The sequence below is a fragment of the Hippoglossus stenolepis genome, chromosome 21 (genome assembly GCF_022539355.2).
Source record: "Hippoglossus stenolepis isolate QCI-W04-F060 chromosome 21, HSTE1.2, whole genome shotgun sequence".
Classification (NCBI taxonomy): Eukaryota; Metazoa; Chordata; class Actinopteri; order Pleuronectiformes; family Pleuronectidae; genus Hippoglossus; species Hippoglossus stenolepis.
Genome location: NC_061503.1, coordinates 18,810,754 through 18,832,977, shown reverse-complemented (window position 1 = coordinate 18,832,977; position 22,224 = coordinate 18,810,754). Strand labels below are relative to the sequence as shown.

Below are 22,224 nucleotides of genomic sequence, written 5' to 3'. Positions count from 1 at the left end.
CAGCTGACGCGAAACAGAGCGTCCCCAACACACACGCAAACACACACACACACACACACACGCGCACACACACACTGCAGGAGCAGTGAACGTGCACCGCAGTGTCAGTGTCAGTGTGTTTTCTGCAGCAGACTGCGATGCAACATCATCACCATCCTCTGTGGCACCGGGAGAACACGCACACACGCACACACACGCTCTCACACACACGCACGCACGCCTCTGGCTCCTGCTGCAGACACCCTCCCGGCTCCTGGTGAGTACTGCGTCCGTCAACATGCTGCGTTTTTTCCGCCTCACTGCGCCGCGCCGCTGCCTCACATCCACACGGCACGTGCACGACAACCTGATCGTGCACGTACCGTGATCGTGCGCTGCTTGGCGATGACACGGGACCTGTGGGACGCACCGGAAGGTCACTGCAGACGCGTCGGTGCGTCTCATCCACACACAACTTCTGTCCTTGGCTGCAAAAGTTGTGTGTGTGTGCGTGTTGTTGTGTGTGTGTGTGTGCGTGTTGTTGTGTGTGTACGTGAGACGGCTTCACATGACGTCACCTGTACCTGCACACAGGTGATGCTGTTGAGTCATGAGCTGATCTCAGGCTGAGCTGCAACAAACAGGACTTAACACTGAAACACAGAATTGTGAGATGATGCTGCTGCAGATGTTTTATTCTCATTATTGAATTTGGTTTATTTGTCTTCGGCAGTGAAGTAAACAGAAACTGAAGCTGGTGAATTGATTATTGATTATTGATCAATGAAAACAGTTTCTTCAAGCCACAATTTTCTGGATCTAGTTTCTCAAAGGTTCCTCTCAGGTTGGTTCTGTCCACAGATTCAAATCCTTTGAACTGCAGAGGACGAGCAGCAGAGGACGAGCGGCCATGGACATACAATCAAGTCAAATAAACATGTGGACACACGTGTTGCCTTGAGTTGACACGTATGTATTTTATTTTCGGTTCAGCTTGACATGAAGTCAGACGTGTTCCCATGTTCCCAGTTGTCTTTCCTCCTAATTCTCCCCAACACGTGATCCTGTCCTGAAATCTCATCTTATCTTTGGGTTCTTGACTGTTGTAAAAAAACTGTGTTGCAACATTTCTATTTTTACATTTTTCAGTTATGAGTTGCGTGCTGACGGGTTCAGGTTCTGGTCGTATATATATATATGCTGATGCTCGCTGCTGCTGATAAATTGCACTGCAGAAAACTCTGGTCCCCTCTGCGGCTCAGACAGGACGGAGCTGCATGACCGATTGACGACCCTGTCAAATGTCCCCCTGTATCAGCCCGAGGGCAGATCCATTCCTCACCCCCGCCGCCGACAAGGGCAGCTGGAAGCATTTCGTCTTCATTTGTTGCACAGTTTATGAATCCAACCCCCTCCTCCTCCGTGGGGCTCAGTCTCGACCCTGTTTCAGTGAATGGTGAATGATTCCTCCTCACCTGAACAGGGAGCCAAGTGAAAACACACGTCTCTGTGGAATCAGCTGCTCTACGAGAACTTCATATTCACTTCATTCATGGATTCTCACAGTTAGGATCAAGGTCTGCATCATGGAAGCTGCTGAACATCTGCAGAGTTAATACATGTCTGCTGCTGATTGTTTAGTGAAGGTCAGCGTGAGATGCTCTGGAAAAGTTCATGACGTCTTATAATTGATTAAGTGAAGGTGTACTGGGGGGGGAAGAGTCGCTTGTAGAGAGGAAGAGGAGAATCTGCCGCTGCCCTCTTCTTCACAGAGGTTTTTTCAGCTCGTTGATTATTTGTCCAAATCAGAACTTTTCTCTTGTGTCTGGTGTCAAAAGCAAAGATGTGATTAACGGCTGCGACCAGGACGGATGTGGAAATGAGGCTGAAGAGAACAGTGTGTGTGTGTGTGTGTGTCTGTGGTTGAAGGATTGTGTAGCTCGTGTGTTTTTAATGCTCAACAATCGCTGATGTTTCTACGACATCTTCAGTCTTTTCTTGAAGTTTATTGGCGAGAAGAATCTGTGGTGGGAGGATAACAGGTTGTGTAGTTTGAAGCAGGACACGCACGCACGCACACACACACACACACACACACACACACACACACACACACACACACACACACACACACACACACACACTGATGGTAGATGTTTGTGTCTCCATCAGTTCTCACACTGAGACGCTCCGGCCTCCATCTCTTCTCACGTTGTCGATGCTGCACAGAAAACAGCTTCAGTGACCAGAGCCGTCTTCAAGTGTTGGTTTTTTTACCTCCTTCCCACGTCTGTTTTATTTCTTCCTACACTCTCCCACTCTTCCCCCACCGCTTCTATCTCTTCTCCCATCGTCTTCTCAGATTCTGCCTGTTTTCTCTGTAGCTGCAGATCTTCACGGTGCGTTCTGCTCGTATCCAGCACCGAAAGCCACGAGCAGGTTTCGGGGGTGCGGCGGTGGGAGGAGGAGGTGAGAGCGCTGGCAGTGAAATGGGCCCTTTAAGCAGTTGGATGGCTCGTGTGATGATGGCGAGCATTAGCATTTTACAATCCTGCTGTGTTCCCCGGTGACGAGTGGTAGTCTGCTGCGAGGCCTCCTCCTGTTGGCCGCGGTGCAGATGGAGAGCGCTTCGCGGTGGCCTGGAATCCGGAGCGTGATTAATGAAACGCAAATCTGTTGTAGAGGCGTTTTCTGCTCGTTACACAAGCTTGAAATTCCCTCTGGTTCTGTCACGCCGGTCTCCCGGTTGAGATGTAATGTGAGTAAATGGGGAAGCAGGCGTCACTCTTGGCTGTTTGGTAACGTTTCAGTGCCAGTAATTGATTTTCTCCACCATGTTTGATCGCCCCCATCGCTCGGCTGAAGAGTCGAATCCCTGTTTATCTGAATACGTGACTCTCTCTCTCTCTTCTGGTGAAAACACGGTGGAGCTGTAACGGGTCTAATTCACGACATGTGAGCGGAGCGTGCAAACACAGGTCACTGTTTTCAAAAGTCTGGAGACTGGACGACGTGACAGCTCCTCAAGAGTGACACTGAATCGTCTCCATCGCCCCCTGGTGGCTGGCTGCAGTGTAGGTCATAAACCCCGCCTCCTCCTTGTTAGCAGATGGGACATGGACCAAACTAATAAAGTCAAAATACACATTAAATCTCTCAAAGATGGTTTCTGTCATCTTAGGTAAAGTTCGTATCAAACTGGGAAAAGTGTTTTAATTTGTTATTTGATGCTGTAAAACAGGGTGAAACGTCATGATTGACATCTGAGGCTGACTCGCAATTGGTCGAGCGTGTGTATCGGCGGGACCGTGTCTCCGCCCCCTGATCTCTACTGCACAGACTCCACATGATGTCATTGGTGCAAGATGACAGCGTTCAGATCTGTGATGTTTTGGCTTCATTTCATTGTGGAAGGAAGTGGAAATGTGTCGTTTATTTATTCTATAAAAAGCCAGAAAATGATTCCAGGAAATCTTCCCAGAGGACGAGGTGTCTGTAAACGTCTTGTTCGAGCAACAACTCAAAATCCTCACGTCTGATAAAACCAGTAAATCTGTGACATCTTGTCTTGATGTTTCTCTGTACGTTGGTGTTGGAGCAGGAAAAGATGGAGGGACGTCAGGAGAGGATGGAGCAGATCCAGCCTTCCTCTCCAGGAGTTTATTTTTAAAACCCATCGATCAATGAATGCCACTGTTTGCCTCTGTCTCAAGTTCACCTGGAAACATCGGCATTGGCGGACGCAGGCAGTCGCCATAATCTTTTAATTCGATTGTCCTTAACGTCGTTTGTCTGAAATAGCCGATGAGAGAGTTGGTGTTTTCACTGAGGCTCCTTCAGACGCTCGTGCTGACGCTGCTGTGAGACGGGAGCTGGATGTTTGCTGCAGTGAGCGGAGATGCTGCTGATCGCTGCCTGTCATCTGTTACCTGTTTCACCTCATGCGCTCGACACGTGAGCGAGCAGCTGCCAAACCCCCGACTTCAGGGCTCGGTCGAGGCCGACGGTGACTCTGAGGAAAGAGAATTCACCAGAAGGACGTCAGGCATCTCCGAGCTCTCCGAGGTATTAATACGAGTAAATATCAGCTGCTGCCAGTTTAATCTGCGTGGAGGATCAGATTTACTGTTTGATTAGAGAAACGAGCTTCCTGCTTCCTGCTTCCAGCTTCCTGCTTCCAGCGCTGTGTGGAGGTCAGAGGTAAAACTGGTTAAACTAGTTAAACTGGTCAAACTAGTAAAAGGATTAAGGTCTTGGTTCTGCTGCATCATAAGATATTGTATGTGTAAGTTTGAAATATAAAATAATCACAAATTTTCAACAAAAAAAAATATTCTTAAACTTTTATTTTTTAGAGATCAAATAAAAATGAAATGGTTAATGAAGGAAAAGTGTGTGTGTGTGTGTGTGTGTGTGTGTGTGTGTGTGTGTGTGTGCGCGCCAGAGTCCCGTGTCTCTTTAATATTTCAGCAGCTTTTACCTCTGAATTTATTTCCTATAAGAGGTTTTTTGATAAATCTCTGCTGGATAAATTATTCAAACTATGATGGACCAACACAAACACTGAAGTGACTGTATGAACCAGATATAGATGTTACAGAGCGGTGACACACAAACGACTCTGACGTCAGAAGACTCACACTTTTCTTTTTCTGTTCATTTATACATTAATTCAACTCCCTGTCAGAGGAAATATGATTTTCTTCAAAGTTAGAAACGCACATATCCTTATATAAGGTGAATCATCAGATTATTATCAAAGACCCTGAAAGCCTCATTTATCTGTGAATATTTAACGTGTTCTACTTGTGATATGGAGCAATAATAATCCATATTTTGAATATTTGTGTCCAATCAGTCGGACTAATTTATTTCCTCCATCTCTGTGTGTTCACACCTCGTGAGGAGGGTTTTCACACCTGCTGGAGACGCCGGCGTCCCGCGGATCAGACCACATGTCCAGTTTTCATCCTGTCACATCTGCCACTTTTATTCTGAAGTCTGTCCCAGAGGGAGAGGTCGAGCTGCCATCTTTAAACACTTCACCCCTCACTGTCTTACCCTCCCCACTGCACCTCCCAGAGCTAAGTTCTCCACACTGACTCAGCATGTATGTGAGAGGCAGAGGAGGAGGGAGGAGGGAGGCAGGGCTGGGTGATGGGAGCTTGCTTATTGGCTGAGCGTCAGCATTGGAGAGGAGAGAGAGAGAGAGAGAGAGAGAGAGAAGGAGGGAGAGAGAGAGAGAGAGAGAGAGAGAGAGAGAGAGAGAAGGAGGGAGAGAGAGAGAGAGAGAGAGAGAGAGAGAGAGAGAGAGAGAGAGAGAGAGAGAGAGAGAGAGAGAGAGAACCGGCCTGGTCGGACAGGTCTGTGCTGAGAGAGGGACAGAAGAAGGAAGGATGTAACGAGATAAGACACGTGGGAGGTGTAAATCCTGGTTTGAGGAGGAGAGGTGAGTGTGTTACTGTGTGTTACTGTGTGTTACTGTGTGTGTGTGTGTGTTGCTGTTGGTTTCTGCTGACACCTCGGGGTCAATCAAGATAAACAGCCACTGAGGGAGGTGCACGATCCAGATGTGCACGTCCTGTAGTGAGCAGGTGACTGAAGAAAGTGGGACTCCTCAGGATTGTGTGTGTGTGTGTGTGTGTGTGTGTGTGTGTGTGTGTGTGTGTGTGTGTGTGTGTGTGTGTGTGTGTGTGTGTGTGTGTGTGTGTGTGTGTGTGTGAGTGTGAGAGCATGTGTGAGGGTGTGAAATGAGCGACTGCATATTTTTGTATAATCAGTGTGTGATTACTGTCCCTTAAATGTCATTAATGCCTTCACTGTGCAGCTGCCTGCTCAGTGATAAGTCTCATTGTTGTTGAGTTTCAGCAAAATTATAAAGTCATATTTTGATTTATTTCTATTATCCAGTGAATGTTACATTAGTTTTTCAAGCACAAATATTGAAATGGGAAATACTGCAGCCTCTCAAAAGCCTCTGCAAACCTGACAGTGTTTTATCAACAAGAATTAAATCTATCAACCCAAAAATATATCTGCAGATTAATGGATTATAAAACTTGTGGAAACACAACACAAGTGTAAGTCACTGCTGTGAACCTCTTGATCATTTCATCTTTCATTATGACTTAATTTAAGATATAATAGAATATATTGAAACGTTGAATTCCCTCTTCAGTGCTGAAAGGTGAGGCTGAAACGAGGAGCAAAGCGTTTGAGTTTCTAATTTAGTGTCAATTTAAATCCAATATTCTGGACTAAATTAACTATGTAAAAGTAAATGGCGTCGGTGGAGGAGGTAGTGATAACGTTTGCCGCTTTGCGTCCAACTTACCGACTCGTTAAGTCTCTTTTTAAAAGCGTTTCTTCTTCATGTGCTGTGGTCGTCAGAAAGCTCCGTCTGTTTCCTTTTACAAATCTGACCTCGAGCACAAATGAGCCTTGAGACAGTTTCTGCTGTTTCCACCAAGGAAGTGCACAAGATATAGATCAGGTTGTGATGTTCGATTGTGCATCATTAAAGACCTTCGACCTCCAGGTGTGTGTAAAGGTTCAGGACCAGCGACGGTTAAAGAGTTCGTCCGTCGTGTGCATCTTTCATGGAGTGTGTTCAAACTCCTGCTTCCTGTAAACGTGAGTCCTCAGAGGAAGCTTTTATCTCCAGGTGATATATTTAGATTTGCGGTTGTTGTGACTGTGCACGTTACTTCTCTTTGTGTTTTTGTGTTTGCCTTGTGGCCTGTTGTCGTCTGCGTGGCGTTTCTATCTCTGATGAAATGGTCAAAACATCAGCAAGTAATCAGCGACCTCCAGAGTCGAGTGTCCAACCAGAGGAATCCCACTTCTTTCTGGTGTACATTAGCAGAAACGACGGATCAGAGCAGGTTCAGGTTCCTTCCTTTCAACAAGAGTTTTATTTGTGCTGGAAATGTGACTTTCTTCATGTGAGATCTCGAAGACGCTGCTTCTTGTGAAAGCATCTGAGGATTTGCTCTCTTCCGAGGAAACCACTTTACTCAGGGCTGCAGCGTCCAGTCGGCCTCCGAGGTTTCGTCCACACTGATGCGTTTTAGTTTTAAACCTTCACCTTTGCTAGGTTGACATGTGGCGTCCACACTACTGGAGTGTCCGAGCCCTTGAAACTGAGATGAACTCCCTTGTTGCGTTCGTCGTTCTTCCAGCAGCGAGTGGAGGTGGTGATTTCAGGGCTTGTGAAGGCACCAAGGTCTTGGCAGGTGCTGAGTGAACGTCTCTCCCTTCTCCTCTCCACCAATAAGCCTCCCTGCAACGCTCCCTCCTCGCTCTCACACGGGGTTTTGTGTCTCTGCATGAGTCAGACGTCTCCTCTCTTTTGTCTGCGCGTGTCTTTGAAGGCTGGAGGAAATCTGCAGAGGAGCGAGAGACGTCTCAAACGCAAACAGAGTCGTGCTCCTAAGACGCTTTAACGTCAGCTCATCCTCTTCATCGCCGCTCGGTTAATTATGAGCCGGTGCAGAAGTTCAGCGACTTTGAGGGATGCATTTCGGTTGTGACAGCGAGTCCTCTCCCTGCCAACTCCTGGGTATTTGCATGAGTAGGCGGCTGCACCAAATACAGCATGATGTAACCAGATATCACATGTAGAGCGATCAATGGCGTCTTCGATCAGAGCGAGTGGACGTTTAGAGGTTGGATGGTTCGTCTTTCTCTGTGAATGTCCCTGAAAATCCCTCGTTGACCATTAACTAAGCGAACGCTCTTAAATCTCTCCCCAGGCTTCGATGTGTTACTACCTAAAGTGAACAACCTGTCATGTTGCTGAAATCATAGCTGCTGCTGCACGCTGCCAGCAGCGAGCACGCTGGGAGCTAATATTAGCCTGAGCCACAGCCACCCACCCACAGCCGTCGTATCCCGCTGCTGCACATGGGTTTAGTTACCTGTGTGATTCCCCTCATAAAGGTCCCAGTGGAGTTTAGACAGTGTGTGTCTGTGTGTGTGTGTGTGTGTGTGTGTGTGTGTGTGTGTGTGTGTGTGTGTGTGTGTGTGTGTGTGTGTGTGTGTGTGTGTGTGTGTGTGTGTGTGTGTGTGTGTGTGTGTGTGTGTGTGTGTGTGTGTGTGTGTGTGTTGTTGTCTGTTTGCACAACAGAGATGAGTCATCACCTCTGAGTTTTGTTTACGGAGGTTTTAACTATGCTGCTTACACCTGTTTTTTTTAAATGTCATCCTTCAGCTGTACTTTTTTTAAAATCTCCGTCCGAAGTTTATTTATTGAGTTTGTTCGGAACAAGACAAATAAACAAGTTGAGTGAGATTTTACCTCCCACACGTCAATATTCAATATTCTACACGTCTTCTCTCTCACTTCGTACATGAACATTTAAGTGGTAACATTTTGCTCTGGTGTGATTAAGCTGAACTGACCCTTTAAACCGTCTCTCAGAGGACGAGGGTTGAGCTCCTGCTTCCTGTAACTCTACCCTCCCATCACAGCCCAGCTCCCTCCTTCATCTACACCACTTTGCTCTTCCTCTCTCTCTCTCCCTAACTGCCATTCATCTCATGTGCTCGTTCTCCCGTCTGCGTTTCGCTCTCGTGCTCCCGTCAGCATCTGTCCCACGTGATGAAGTAACAGATAAAAAAAAAGGAGCACAAATGAAGTTCAGGCTCATCGGCTCGTTCCAGAATCGATATTGTGCAGCGATGTCTTACGGACTTCCTCATCCTGTTGATCATAGATGACAAATCATATCTAATAATAATCCCTGTGGATCGACCGGCTCTGTCACAGTCACAGTGTCCACACTGAGCCCGTGACTCGGAGAACGCCGTTCTCAATTTTATATTTGCCACGTTCGCATATAGACATAAACTGTGCAACAGAAAATCAACATCTGTCTCATCCCAGAGTATGAAAATGAGATTCTCTGAGTTCTGTATCTGTATCTGGAGATTATTTCTACCCAAAGATTAAATTATAACTTTTCACAGTCGCAGCCTTTTGGCATCTGTTCCTCAAAGTGTCTGAATGAACACTTGTGTTAGTGTTCATGTTGATGTGTGTTCGTTCACACCAACAGGAACATGTGGGGAACATCCAGGCGAGGGGAGGAGCCTGTAGAGCAGCAGGAGGCCGGACGTGACGTATAAATTCCATCGCAAACCGGCAACTTGTAGAATTTCGGCGTCGGTCCTTATCGCCAAAAGCTCTCAAATCTCCAGATTGAGATATTTATCACGAGTGTCGAGTGTCAATCATCAATATTCCACTTGCAAGCGGTGAATCCTGCTGAATTCTCACAGGCTCACTTGGACGTTTTCCGGACGTTTCACTCGGGTTCTGGCAGGAAACACTGACAGCGGAGATTAGCGTTCTGTTGTCTGTGTTCGCAGCGTGTTGAGCGTCACTCTCAGCCACAGTATTTAGTGGCTTTTGGAACATTTCAGACATTGTGGACATTGACAGTTTATGAGATTAAAGAGTCAACTGCATGAATAGGTTCTTGCAGATGATGTCAGTTGAGTAGGTCGTCATTCGGGAAACATTCAAATAACTAAATAAACTGTCCGTGGACTCTGAATGTGTCGGATCCCTCCTCAGTGTGTGCAGTGCTGCGTTCACACCTTCACCTGGACTCTCCCCAGAGACAAATAAATCACATCCAGCCTCGTGGCTTCATGCATCCGTCTCGTCTGTGATGCAGCCAAGGAGCCAGGTCGTCTTCCTCACACCTCCTCACACAATGGGAGCCACCCACAACTGGACAAAGGCCTTTGTTGTGAACGCTGCAGCTGTGGGAAGCTCTGAGGTGTGAACGTGGCAGAAAGATGTGTGAGTGCGACAAATGTAGAGGCAGTGAGATTTGTTTGCCAATTAGAGAAAATTCCCTCGTATTGCATCTTGAGATTTGCTCACGCTCTGATCCACTGGAGGCGGAGGTCAGGGTCAGGAGGTGCAGCAAACAGCCTGTGAACGTGCTGAGACTCCACGCAGAGAAGCTGAGGGAAATAATTAAGAGCCACGAGGAGAATGTGCCGAGCTGAGGAGATTGTTTGAGATTGACTTTGGTCTCTTTGAAGTGAGGGCAGAAACTTCTCCCGGGGTCGAGGAGGGAGCGTCGCTCGCCCTGCGTGCCAACCCGCTCACAAGTTCCCTTTGTTCTGTCAACTTCAATCTTCGACACACACGTTCTCTCCCACTGCTACCATACGGCAACTCCAATCTGTCGCTGCTGGCAGCCGTCTGGAGTTGTGTGGAAAGTTGCGCTGCGTGAACGCCAAACAGTGGCAGAGAATTCAGCTTGACTGAGTCCAGCAAGCGCCGAAAGGATTAAGCTCGACAGAAGAAGTGGCTGCAGCACAGGATTTAAATGCAGAATAACAGAAACGTGTCTGTGAGGAGGGCTGTGGTTGTTTGGTGCATGATGTGCTGCAGCGCCGTGGAGCTGCTGTTTGACAGGAAGGAGATTTGAGGTCTGACAGATCAGGGTGGAAGGAGACAGGTGAGAAACTAAATAAGCTGTTACTCATTTGAACATGTTTCTGTGTCTGCTCCCTAAACACAAGCACATCAGGCTCCTCTGATTATTTAATGAGCTTGTTTACACTGTCACAGTCAGAAAAACAATCCTCTCGGCTGATTCATCTCCGAGCGCTGGGTAGTTTCATTCAGGATCAAGTTACCGCTCGTGAGTCACAGAGCAGAGGATGATTCCTGCTCTGACACCATCGGCTACACAACAGTGAAGCATCCCAGAGGAAAGGATGTGCACAGGAGAGTCAGGTGCTGAGTGGCCACATCTGCAGGAGTGAGAATATGCAGTGCTTCAGGTTGCAGGAGAGTTAACATGTGTTGAGCTCCCTCGGTCACTGTCAACATGTGTTAAGGTCAGACTGTTACTGTTTCTGGATCTATTCGACATTTTCAAATCACTGTTCACAGAGAAATGAAGAATTCAATCTGACACAATTAAATTATCAAGAAAAACAGTTAAGTTGCATCGTCAACGCCGGAATATCCTGTGTTTTTTTTTCTGGGGTCTTCTGAAAATACCAAAAGTTAAACCCTCCTTTCTTTCACCCACAGGTATGACGAATAGGGAGCTGTCCCACGAGCACGTCTGTATCCCGACATGCAGCACCAGCAGAAAACCAACAAACCAAACCGACAAATAACAGAAGAAAAGGACGAAGAGAAGCTCTCCTCGTTTTAGACTCGGCTCCATCTCTGTTTCTCTGTCCTCGTTTCCTGCCCAGAGGAGGTCATGTCCCAGTCTGGGAAAGTCCTCCATCTGTATGTGGAGGTGAGACCTGCCCCAGATCAGAGCGGAGGCAAAGGGGCCTTTAGAGAAGATGGAGGAGGGATTGCTTCGGGTCAGGACGGCCCTGCGGAGCTCCTGTCTCAGCTAACGACCCAGACGACCTGTCAGATGGTCACAAATTCCTCCACTGCTCACCGGCTGGTTCAGGACTGCTCACAGAAACCGTCTCCGTGTCGGAACGCTGACGGTTTCCAGCTCCATCAGTCCAGCAGCTCGCCGACAGGAAGCAAGAGGAGCGATGGAGTCTCTGTCCTCCGCTCCTCACCAGCGCCGCCTCCTTCTGGAAGGGTCGCCCTCCCTCACACACCTCCTGGCTGTCGGAGGTTAAACGAGGAGCAAGTCAGCGACGGGAAGCGCTCCGTGGTCACCTTCAGTTACATTGAGAAGTCCAACGTGAAGACGCTGGACAGTCCCCGCATGAGGGCGACCAGAGAGGAAAGATCCAACCCCTCCCACTTTCGAAAACGGCTCAGCGACCCAGTTTGGTTTGGGAGTCCCGATTCATCGTGCAGCTCAAGTCCCAAGTTGACTTTCCAATCACCAGGAAGTCACCAGCAGACGTTCTCTCCCAGCTTTCGCCAACCAGCCTTGGACCCCATCGGCCGGGCAGCTACCCAGAGGGCTGTGGAGGAGTTCGGCTCCCCTCTGTTGAGGATTAAACTGGCCCATGCACTGGAGCAAACCTCGTTTTCACGCTGCAGCAAACAGCCACGCTGTCAGTCCTGGGCTGGCTCTCCTGTTCAGCACCAGAACATCAGCCCCAAAGACGTCTTCACAGATCGGAGCCAGACCATCCTGGGGCTGCCTCGGAGCCCAGCGTCGGACCAGCTCTCCTCCCAGTCCAGACAGCCCTCCCAGTCCAGGCCCGGGCCCTGTGTGGAGACCCAGAGCCCTCGCCACTGGTCGGGAGAGGAGAGGCCGGCGGTGGGAAGCCCAGCCACCAAACGACACATCCGCCGGACCTGTAACAGGAGCTCTTCACCACAGGGAGCGATCCTTCAACTTGGCAATAATTTAGTGGAGGGCTTGAACCAGTTGAGCGACAGTAAATCCTCGTCTCCAGCTCACAGCCCTGAAGTCGCTCGCAGGCTCGCAGAGGAGGCCACCAAAGTATCTTCCATTTTATCCGAGGCGAGGAGGTCCTCGTTGCACAATGCTTTAGGCGAGATCACAAGCAGCTCAACCTCTGGAGGGTTTCACAATCATCCTCCACATGCACAACCGTCTCAGCAAATGCTTAAGATGAACATCCCTTTAAACGACAGACACATGCCAGCACCTGACAACACAGACTCTCACCAGCCTGAAAACTCCGTCTTGCAGTCGCTCAGTCATTCGTATGAAACAAACTCTTGCGCTAATTTCGACCAGGACGTTCAGAAACCCCAGCATCAGAGCTCGGTCTTTCCTGCAGCTCAGAGTTCCCCCGCGCTTCCCTCACGTTTCCTCCGTCCCGCTCATCCTCCCACTGAGATCTGCTCCCCCGTGAGGGACCCCAGGTTATTCCAAACTGAGCTCCGATCTCCGGACACCCCCACCCTGCATCGCCGGCTGCCCCCACAGTACACTGGGGACTCCTGGTCCCCGATCCTGGACAGGACAGAAGACCTGAGCTGTTTTGAGAAAGGGGATTGCACTGAGCTGGCTCGTAGGCTCTTTATCAATCAAAGTGTTGAGGAGGCCCCGGTCAGCTGGACTTCCAGGCAGCAGTGGGGGGATCATGTAAAGAACAGCCCACGGCCAAGCTCCGAGCCGGGATTCGGTTCCAACGAGGACAAACCTCCTGATGGTCAATCCGGCCAGCGTCGCAGGGCGCTCAGCCCGACAGCCCAGCAGAAACGGGCTGAGCAGAGGAGGAGGGAGATCCTGCTCCTGGGACCAGTGGTGCTGGACTCCCCGGAGGAGGATGAGGGCTGTGATGAAGAGGGAGACGCCAATGACATGGAGGGATACGAGGCGGGGCAGCAGCCTCGTCTGCAGAGGATGGAGGAGCCTCCTGAGGCAGAGCAGAACGGAGGCATGGGGGGGTCGTCCTCGCGGAGCTCCAGCGGGGTGACGGGCAGCCTGGGCGACAGGGACTGTGTGTCCCCAGAGTCCAGTCAGTCCAGTCACCAGAGCAACGAGACTGGAGCCGCCACCTCAGGAATTCAGGTGAGTCTCAGAACTGCCTCTGGGCTTCATGCTAAGCTAAGCTAACTGCTTCTTGTCTCCATGAACACACAGATGTGAGACTGGTATCGCTTCTCACTCTGACTTGTGTCTTTCCTGAAATCCTCTGTTGTGTGTGTGTGTGTGTGTGTGTGTGTGTGTGTGCACGTGTTAGACGGACAGCGGCTGCACGGCGCCCGTGCCCTCGCTCCACTGTCAGAGGATCGCTCGGGCCAAGTGGGAGTTCTTGTTCGGGACCCCTGCTGAGGAGGCTGCTGGCGGGGGGGAGAAAAGTGAGCACGTGTCCACCTCTGGTTCCTCTCAGCTTTAAAATGATTATTATAATTTAATCCCTCACTAGGATCTAAATAAAATGGAGATGTCAGTCAAGATATCTCGTTCTGTGTCCTTATTGGGATGGATATAGTTTGAAATATGTCAATACAATCAAACAATCATTTATTAATATTTACATTTTTGGAATATAAACTTTTCTTCATACATCATACTTCAAATTGTCAAATTTTTACAATTTTCTAAAAAGCTGCATGATTATTTTTCTCTTGACGTTAGAAAAACATTTTGGTCAGTTCCAAAAATAATCTCAGTATGTTTTATGCAGGTGGAAAATTTAAAACAAATGAAGTGATGGAATATTTATCACATTTCTCTGGAATATTAATAACTGACATTATATCTCATTTTCAGATTCTCTGGAAAACTCCACAGCTCCCCCCAGTGGTAACTCCAGTGAGTCTCCCACCCCGACTCCTCCCTCCTCCCTGCCTCTCCTCTCTGCCAATCACGAGGTGCAGCATGTGGAGGTCGAGCTGGTGACCCCTCCTCCGGCCATCATGGGGTCATCGCCCAAAACCGGCATCATCCGCCGGACGCTCAAGTATTCAGAAACCGACCTGGACGCCGTCCCACTCCGCTGCTACCGCGAGACGGACATAGACGAGGTGCTGCTGGCCGAGCAGGAAGATGCTGACTCAGCGTTTGGGAGCAACCGCAGCGTGCAGGGCACTCCAGGGACGGGCAGCAGCCCTCTGGGGGGTCTGGCATATGGGAGGACAGACGGGGAGGAGGTAGAGGACAGGAGAGGACGGAGGGGGGAGGAGGAGGAAGATGAGGAGGAAGAGGAGGAGGAGGAGGAGGAGGAGGAAGAAATGGTGAGCTGGGCCAGTGTGAGGATGCAAGGAGACAACAGGAAGCAGCAGTTTGCAGCTCAGGAGGATCCAGACGTGTTCGGACACCTCCTGCAGAGGTGAACACCAGCAAGCGTCACACAAGTTCACTGGAAACACACACAACACTCTGCTGAAGCAGGATCTTCCTCTGACCTAAATTCAGACCTGAATCTGGATCGCACCCATAACCTATTTTCCAAGTAGATCACAAACAGTTTTGAATCACACACAAATCTAACGCACACAACAACTCGATCAGTCTCACAAATACAGATGGAGTTCTTTTTTCTGGATGTTTCCTTGGTTAACACACATTTAATCTTTCCTTTATAAACACAGCTGTGTTGTTGCAGTCTCACTAAAACCTCCCTCTCCGTCCAGACCAATGGAAACCTTTTTCGACAACCACCACCCGGCCCTGAAATCCCCCATCTTGGTCTCGGGTCCTCGCTGCGCTGCGGAGGACACCTTCAGCCGTCACTTTGAGAGCATCATGGAGTCTCACCGGGCCAAAGGGACGTCGTACAACAGCCTGGACAGCGAGGAGCTGCTGACCTCCAGCACGCAGACCGTCCTGACCTTTGACCTGCCCACACTGACCCCTGCCATCCACGGGCTGGTGTGTCACAGCGCCAGGCAGATCGTCAAGCTCAGCTTCGCCCCGCTGGCGCACGATGAGCGGCCCAGTCTGTCTGACTCTATCTTCACCGTGACCGGGGACTCGGACGCCACCAGAGCGCCCTCCAGCGAGAGGCTGAGCAGCGGTTCAGATGACACGCCACCTAGAGGACGGGAGTGTACACAGCTGGGGAGCAGCTGGTACAGCAACCCGTCTGTCTCTTTACCCAGGTGAGTCTGAAATCTGACTGCAATAGGTTTTTGCAGCTTGTAACTAGTGCAACACTAAACTTTTAGAACATAAAACTCAACATATCATTCACTTACAAAGTTGTTTCCATTCATTTGAAGCCGTATTCACTCTTTTATTTATGATTTGGTCTCCACCGTCTCCTGAGGGGAATATTTGGCTTTTTAGCTGCTTAACGTGAAACTGTCTCAGCAGCTAGTCCCCAACTTTGTCTTTGATTTGCTGGAGGATCGTCTTTCGGGGTGTTTCTGATGGAGCAGACGTAGATGAGAGCAGTGAGCGTGAACCACAGCAGAAAGCTGCAGGTTGTAAAAACCTAAACATCGAGCGGACAGATGTTTGACGGAGCGTGGAGCTGACGCCAGCTGCAGAGGATCCACTTCTCACTTTACATGAGCTCAACTGATCCGGTGTTGATATAAAGATGATTTAAAGTCAGCATCACAGTTGATGCTCAGTAGGAACCATCGTGTTACGGCTCGTTTCAGGACGCAGGCGGAGATGTGGTGGATAAATATAAGAGTTTAGTGTTGATGAGCAGGAGCGGGCGGGTGACTGGGGACGACTCGGCCGGATGTGGTAGGAGGCCGGCGTGCGTACGGCTGGTTACTGTGCAGGCTCAGGAGAAGGGGCGGGTCGTCCATACAGAACATCGGCAGTTTGAACCCAGTCTCCCCTTCTCCACGTGTTGAAGTATCCTCGGTCAGGATAGTGATCCTCAAATCACCCTGATGCACAGACAGGTGAACGGCAGACACTGTAAAGTAAAGAGCTTCGAGTGGTCGTCAAGACGAGAAGAGTGAATACATGTATTCTCTGTTTTGATGGTCGTGCTCCGTTCCTCACTGTAAACATGTCGAACAGGACGTGAAGCGTGTAGTTAACGTTGTTGACAACTGAAACACACGTGACCTACGTTGTGATGATTAATCAACATCTGGATCATGTTTGTCCTGAATTATAATGTCCTGATTTGTTCTTTTCATCTTTTTAACATGAGACACACGGTCTTGTCGAGGTCACGATACATTATCAACGTGTTTCTGTCCGTGTTGGACCAGAACACGCTGCAGTTGTTTGTGTGATAAACTGTTGACTTACAAAGGATCAGATGACAGAGGAGGTTAAATGTGAATTTAATATTAATGCAGTTTTAATGGCCGCCTCCCTGAGGTCAGAAACCTGCGTTAATGGACTGTTGTGTTGTTCAGAGAGTTGTGCTGCAGTGCTGCTCTGAAGTGGATCCCTGTGGTCACTCTGCTGTCTGACAGGCAGGGTGTGTGTGTGTGTGTGTGTGTGTGTGTGTGTGTGTGTGTGTGTGTGTGTGTGCATGATTAAAATGTGTGTGTGTCCATTGGTGCGTATTTTCCTGACTGTTTAAGTGAGCAAACATGCATCTGTAGGTGTTTTGTTGTGGGTGCATATGTAAAATTCATGCTTTGTGTGTGGGTTTATGTAAGTGTGCATGTGTGTGTGTCTGTGTGCATGTGTGTGTGTGTCTGTGTGTGTGTGGGGGGCATGATATTAGGCAGATGGCTGCTGCAGCAGTGAGAGATTCACCTTCACTCGTCCCAAAGTCTCCTCAGACTCCCACCTTCCCTTCAGCAGGATTATTCATACCCACAATCCTTTGTCCTCATTCCGCTCAGATGAAGCAACAGCAGAACGACACGTCTCTTAATCCACGTTAGAGCCTCGCTGCTGCAGACACAGTGTCTGACAGAGACACGGAGACGTGTGGGACAACCGGTACCGAGAGGTAAACGTCTGTGTGGCGCTGACGCAAACGGGCTTCGTGAATGTCACCCTAACTTAGTGTGACGGCACTGCAGAGGCAGAGAGCGGGTCACCGTGCTGCTGCGGCCACTAGATGGCACAAGAAGATAACAAGCAGCGCTTTGATGAGCGTGAACCTGAGGCAGGTGGATGACAGAGAAGTGTGTGTGTGTGTGTGTGTGTGTGTGTTCTCTGGAAGCTGTGGCTCAGGAGGTACAGCGGGTCGTTCTCTAACCAGAGGCTCGACAGTTTGATCCCAGTCCGCCTCCTTTCTGCTTGTGTGTTAGTCCGAGTGTTGCACGTAGATGCTCTGTATGAATGTGTGTGTGTGTGTGTGTGTGAATGGATGTGCTATACAAATACAAACTCACACTTTAAGATTTGTGGTCTTTTCTTTGTCTCCACTTCCTGATCTAACCTGTCACATGAAAAGCGAATCACTCTGAACTCTCCCAGGTTTGTTTGCTCACTTCTGATCTTATCGCACTTTTCCTGAGCCGCCCTGGAGCTTTGGAATCTCGCAGCCAGGCGAAAATATTTCTGCAGGCCTGTCCATACTTTGATAAAAGTTGGAATTTCACCCTCCCCCTTCGCGGTGCCCCTCCTCCCTCCTCCCTCACATCACCCTTTTCAGATCCAGTCTGTACCATTAGACAGTGGCTCATTGTGCAGAGCTGCCCAGTGGACTGAGAGGGGGCTTCATTATGCAGGGGTACGGTTAAAGCAGAGGCCGAGTCGGGTGGGGGATTCTCTCAGGACCTCTGGGCTTTGTGCTGGCACTTGATGAGACAGTGTTAACAGGTGGCGGCGCCTGAACTGTGCCGGATTAATCTGGTGGTTGTGAACTCTCCTGCAGGCTCCCGGTGAAGCGTCTGCTGTAAACACACCCGACAAAGGCCCCAGTCGCTGGCACAGGGCCTCGTGCTCCGTCCTCCAGGCAGTAACGGTTGTTGAGGCACACACCCTGTGGAGGTTTTAAACCTGACACCTCCTCCTCCTCCTCCTTGTTCTCTGGAGGTGTGCAAGCAGCACACAGCACAAAACAAGGTGGACAACAAACACCCGAAAGGGCCGTTGCTCTGAGTGTGTGTGTGTAATTGGAGACGCACACAGAGATTGAGAGGAATGAATGGAGGGCGGCGAGGCGAGGGAGGGGGACTTTTAGGCAACAGACAAGCCGAGTTTCATGCCGTGCGTCCAATCCAAGGTCAGCAGGGGACGGGGAGCGTTTACACAGCGGAACAGGGAGGGAGGAGGGAAAAGGAACAACAGCAAACAGACTCCGAGGGAAAGAGATAGAGCAGGAGGGGAAAGCGTGTTCCTGCTTTGGGGGAAGGAGGCCGGCTGATGACACCAAACAAGTCTCCGTCAGACTCCAGACCAGGCAGAGGAATGTGGGGCCTCCTGGGAGCCACCGCAGGTGCTCCTCTGCGTTAGCTCCTCTGCGTTAGCTCCTCTGCGGGATGGTGATGCGTTCAGGTTACGACTCCCGGAGGAGAGGAAGGGGCGGTCGGGGGGGCAGGCGAGGTGTCGGTCAGGGGACGGAAATGAGGACGCCCTCTGTCTTCTGCTGTCACGGTGCGTCCGCAGTGGGAGAGGAGCGGTATCTGACTGTGAGGAGGTCCTGCCACAGGTAGGTGCAACCTGAGGACACTGAATACACACGTGTGTGCTCTGCCTCACAGTCACTGACGCTGTGCAGGCAGCTGAGAGGTTCATGCTCCCCAGAGGATGTCCTCATCACCTCGTCAGAAGTTTCAGGCTTTGAAAATACAGTCAAGAATAGTTTTTATTTATAAATCCACCGAACTCTGTTCAGAATTCTTCATGTTTTAACAGTTTCCTGCTGAATATTGAAGATAAACTCTGTTTTTAATAACTTCTGAGTCTTTTTAACTGATCTACAGTTCAGTTACAGAGAACAGACGTTCAGGGTGAACTGTTTCTTTAACTTCACGCAAAGTGCATCATTTAAAACGGCTCCAGTTCTTCTCAGTTCATCTGGACACTGTTTCTTCAGGTTCTTGTTTTGCAGAGCGTCACTTCATGAGGTTGAGATCAGGTCTCAGGGGCTCAGACCATCTGCTGCAGGACTCATTGTCTCTGACTGGGTTCGGACTCGTGGTCGCGCTGCAGGATCTGAAGCCTAAAACCTTTGTACCTGTATGTGCATTATTTACAGACACATTCCTACTGACAATACGTGAAATTGACATTCAGTCACAATCCAAACTTCATTTTCAACAGTTAAAACAAAATTTATTAAACAAACTAAACTATTTTGACTAATAACAAAACCCTAGTGTGTGTTCAGCAGCGTCTGGTGTGCATGAGAGTGGAAGTGTTGTGAGTGGAGTTTAAACTCGAAACCAGAGCTCGGCCACCAGCGGCTGGTTCTTGCCTCTAGCTGCTGGAGCCTTGTTGTTGTCGCTGGTGGTTGAGAGACGTGAATGAACTCAGAGACCTGGTTCCTGTCGTCCCTGTTCCAGCAGGAGCCTGAGAACCCGTCTTTTAGCTCCGTGACATAACAAGTTACATCACAGAATCAATCAGATGGAATAAGTTTTGCTCTTGTGAACTGATTTATCAGGCAGAGCTTTGAATACAAAGTGTGTAATCACAGCAAATGTTGTTTGAATATAAAATGGTTTGTATATTTTCTGATTTATTTCTGCTCTCATTCATCCACGTGTCTTTAAATCTGTTATCGTCCTTCTCTCCTCGTTCATCGTGACGGATCTTTAATCGAACTTCATTCTTTCTGTGAAGCTGTTTTCTCTTGATCAGTCTCAATGTTTTCATCGTGTATTTTACTGACTTGATTCAGCTGCACAGATCAGATACTTGTCCCTTTAAAGTATTGACACACTGCAGTTATTAGTTTTTATTCTTCCTCTCTCGCCCGATCAATTATTTATCTACTTATATTTCAATTCTTCTTCGTTCTCCTTGTCCCACTTTCTCACGTGCTCCTCTGTTCGATTCCCTGTTCAGATCCCTCTCTGTTCGTCTTTCTGTGTCAGAGTTTAATCTCTTGTTCTCTCTGCTCGTCCGCCCTCAGCAGGGAGAAGGCTCGCCTGGCGACGGACTCGGAGCTGGACCAGGACCTCAGCGACCGGTTGGGTCTCAGCAGCAGCGACACCCTCACCAACGGCAGCCACCGAGCCGACGTGGCCGCCGCCAGACGCCTCGCCAAGCGTCTCTTCAACTTGGATGGCTTCAGGAAGTCAGACGTAGCTCGCCACCTCAGCAAGAAGTGAGCTGCTGGAGGGTTGTGGGGATTATTATTATCATTATTATTATTATTCACCACCTACTAACCCACAGGTTCAGGGTCTCAGAGTTCCACTCATGGAAGCTGATCATTCAGTCCATCACTTTACATTCTGCCCACAAAGTGCTGGCTTGTATCTGCGGCTCCATCACCCGTCACTCGCTCAGCTGCTCGTGCTGATGAGAAAGAATTCTGGATTAAAGAGTTTCCTCCTCTTCTGACAGATGCACCCTGGGAATCTTCTTCTCTTTTGTCTTTTCTGGTTTTGTTTTTCTCTCTCGCCTCCGGTCTTCATCTCGTGACGATTGTGTCACTGACAGACGGAACTGAGCCTTTCACTGAACCGAGCAAACAGCGAAGCGTTTCATTGATATTTTGTGCTGTTATGATTCCTGCTGAGTTTTTTAATGCGTCGTCTTCTCATCTTGTGTTTGATTATTCCAAGTTTAAATTTTACTCTAATGTTATTTTATATTCGTCTTTCTACAGCAACGACTTCAGCCGCATGGTGGCAGAGGAGTATCTGAGTTTCTTCAACTTCACAGGCCTCGCTCTCGACCAATCACTGAGGTGAGAGCTCACTTCACGATGCAGTAAACACGGGAGATAATTAAAATACATTTAATAGCTCTTACATATTCAAGAAAAAATAAGATAAGATAAGTTAAATCCCAAAACGGGGGAAATTTGTTGTGTTACCCGAACAAGCAAATAGTCATCAAATCATCAAATCATAGAAATGATATGTAAACAGAATAAATACAGTGTGAGCAGATACAGATTAAATGATTTCACATGAGCCAATAGAATCGCAGAAATAAGTAATCGCACATTTAAATGAATTAAACCTGAGTTTATAGGACAGATATTTAATTAATGAATTAATTACAAATAATCTGATTAAATAATGAATAACTTACATTTATAAATTGTGTCTCTGGTTGAGATGTTTCTGTGTCTGTACTGCAGTGGCTTGTATTCAATTTAATAATAATTAATATAGTCTCTGTTGGTGTGTGTGGTGGTAAACACTGCTCTCTAGAGGACATCCTGGGCACTGCACTGTGTTTAACAGGTTCATACTGTATAAATTATGTTTCTATAGATATTAGTTATTATGAGCAGGTATAGTTCATCACAAACACTTTCTACTCACCTTTATATTATATTTAAACACATTTAAATTTGTGTAAATTTGTTCATTTGCTGAGAAACAAGAAAGAGTTTTGTGATTTTTCCTCTGAAAATGTTCATGAGCAGTAAGTAACAGTAAAGAAGGAAGTAATGGGATACTTCAGTACTTAAGCTAAGTAAAAGTAGTAATACTGTAGTGTAAAAATACTCCATGTAATAATATATTATATATATTGTTACTCTTCATATCCGACAATCACACAAGATTACATGAAATAATGATCAGTCATTTTTATTCTTAATATAAAAGACCATAAAAACATATATTTCTCAAATCGAAATGCATCTATTTAGTAATATTTATTGTATAATATTATAATGTGATTATTTAGGTTTAATGTTCTAATGCATCACATTGTTTAAGATTAAATAAATGGTTCTATCTTGTGGATTCCTGCTCACATCTGTAATTTATGGTTTCCAGTTAGAAACAGTTAACCAGTGGTGCTGTGTGGTGGTGATGTGGTGTTGATGTGGTTGATGGTTTTGTTGGCG

The 22,224-nt window shown here is 48.2% G+C and overlaps 1 protein-coding gene and 1 long non-coding RNA gene across 3 annotated transcripts in view; one reads left to right on the top strand and one right to left on the bottom strand.

Annotated features, from left to right (window-relative positions):
• Positions 1-1,071: 1,071 nt before the first annotated feature.
• LOC124851232 lies at positions 1,072-7,827 on the bottom strand. The gene is made up of 2 exons (XR_007032325.1): positions 6,314-7,827; positions 1,072-4,162 (listed from the first exon to the last, which is right to left on the bottom strand). It is a non-coding gene; the product is annotated as an uncharacterized LOC124851232 (long non-coding RNA).
• Positions 5,261-22,224, top strand: part of LOC118100849 (PH and SEC7 domain-containing protein 1) — a 46,170-nt gene continuing 29,206 nt past the window's right edge. The window contains exons 1-7 of one of the 2 annotated variants that reach the window (XM_035146303.2): positions 5,261-5,428; positions 11,045-13,430; positions 13,603-13,720; positions 14,136-14,694; positions 14,999-15,466; positions 20,323-20,517; positions 21,025-21,105. In XM_035146303.2, coding sequence (XP_035002194.2) covers positions 11,223-13,430; positions 13,603-13,720; positions 14,136-14,694; positions 14,999-15,466; positions 20,323-20,517; positions 21,025-21,105 — 3,629 coding nt within the window. In that variant the 5' untranslated portion in view covers positions 5,261-5,428; positions 11,045-11,222. Of the gene's footprint in view, positions 5,429-11,044; positions 13,431-13,602; positions 13,721-14,135; positions 14,695-14,998; positions 15,467-18,059; positions 18,895-20,322; positions 20,518-21,024; positions 21,106-22,224 lie in introns of those variants that run through there. The other variant, XM_035146304.2, reaches the window with a different exon arrangement.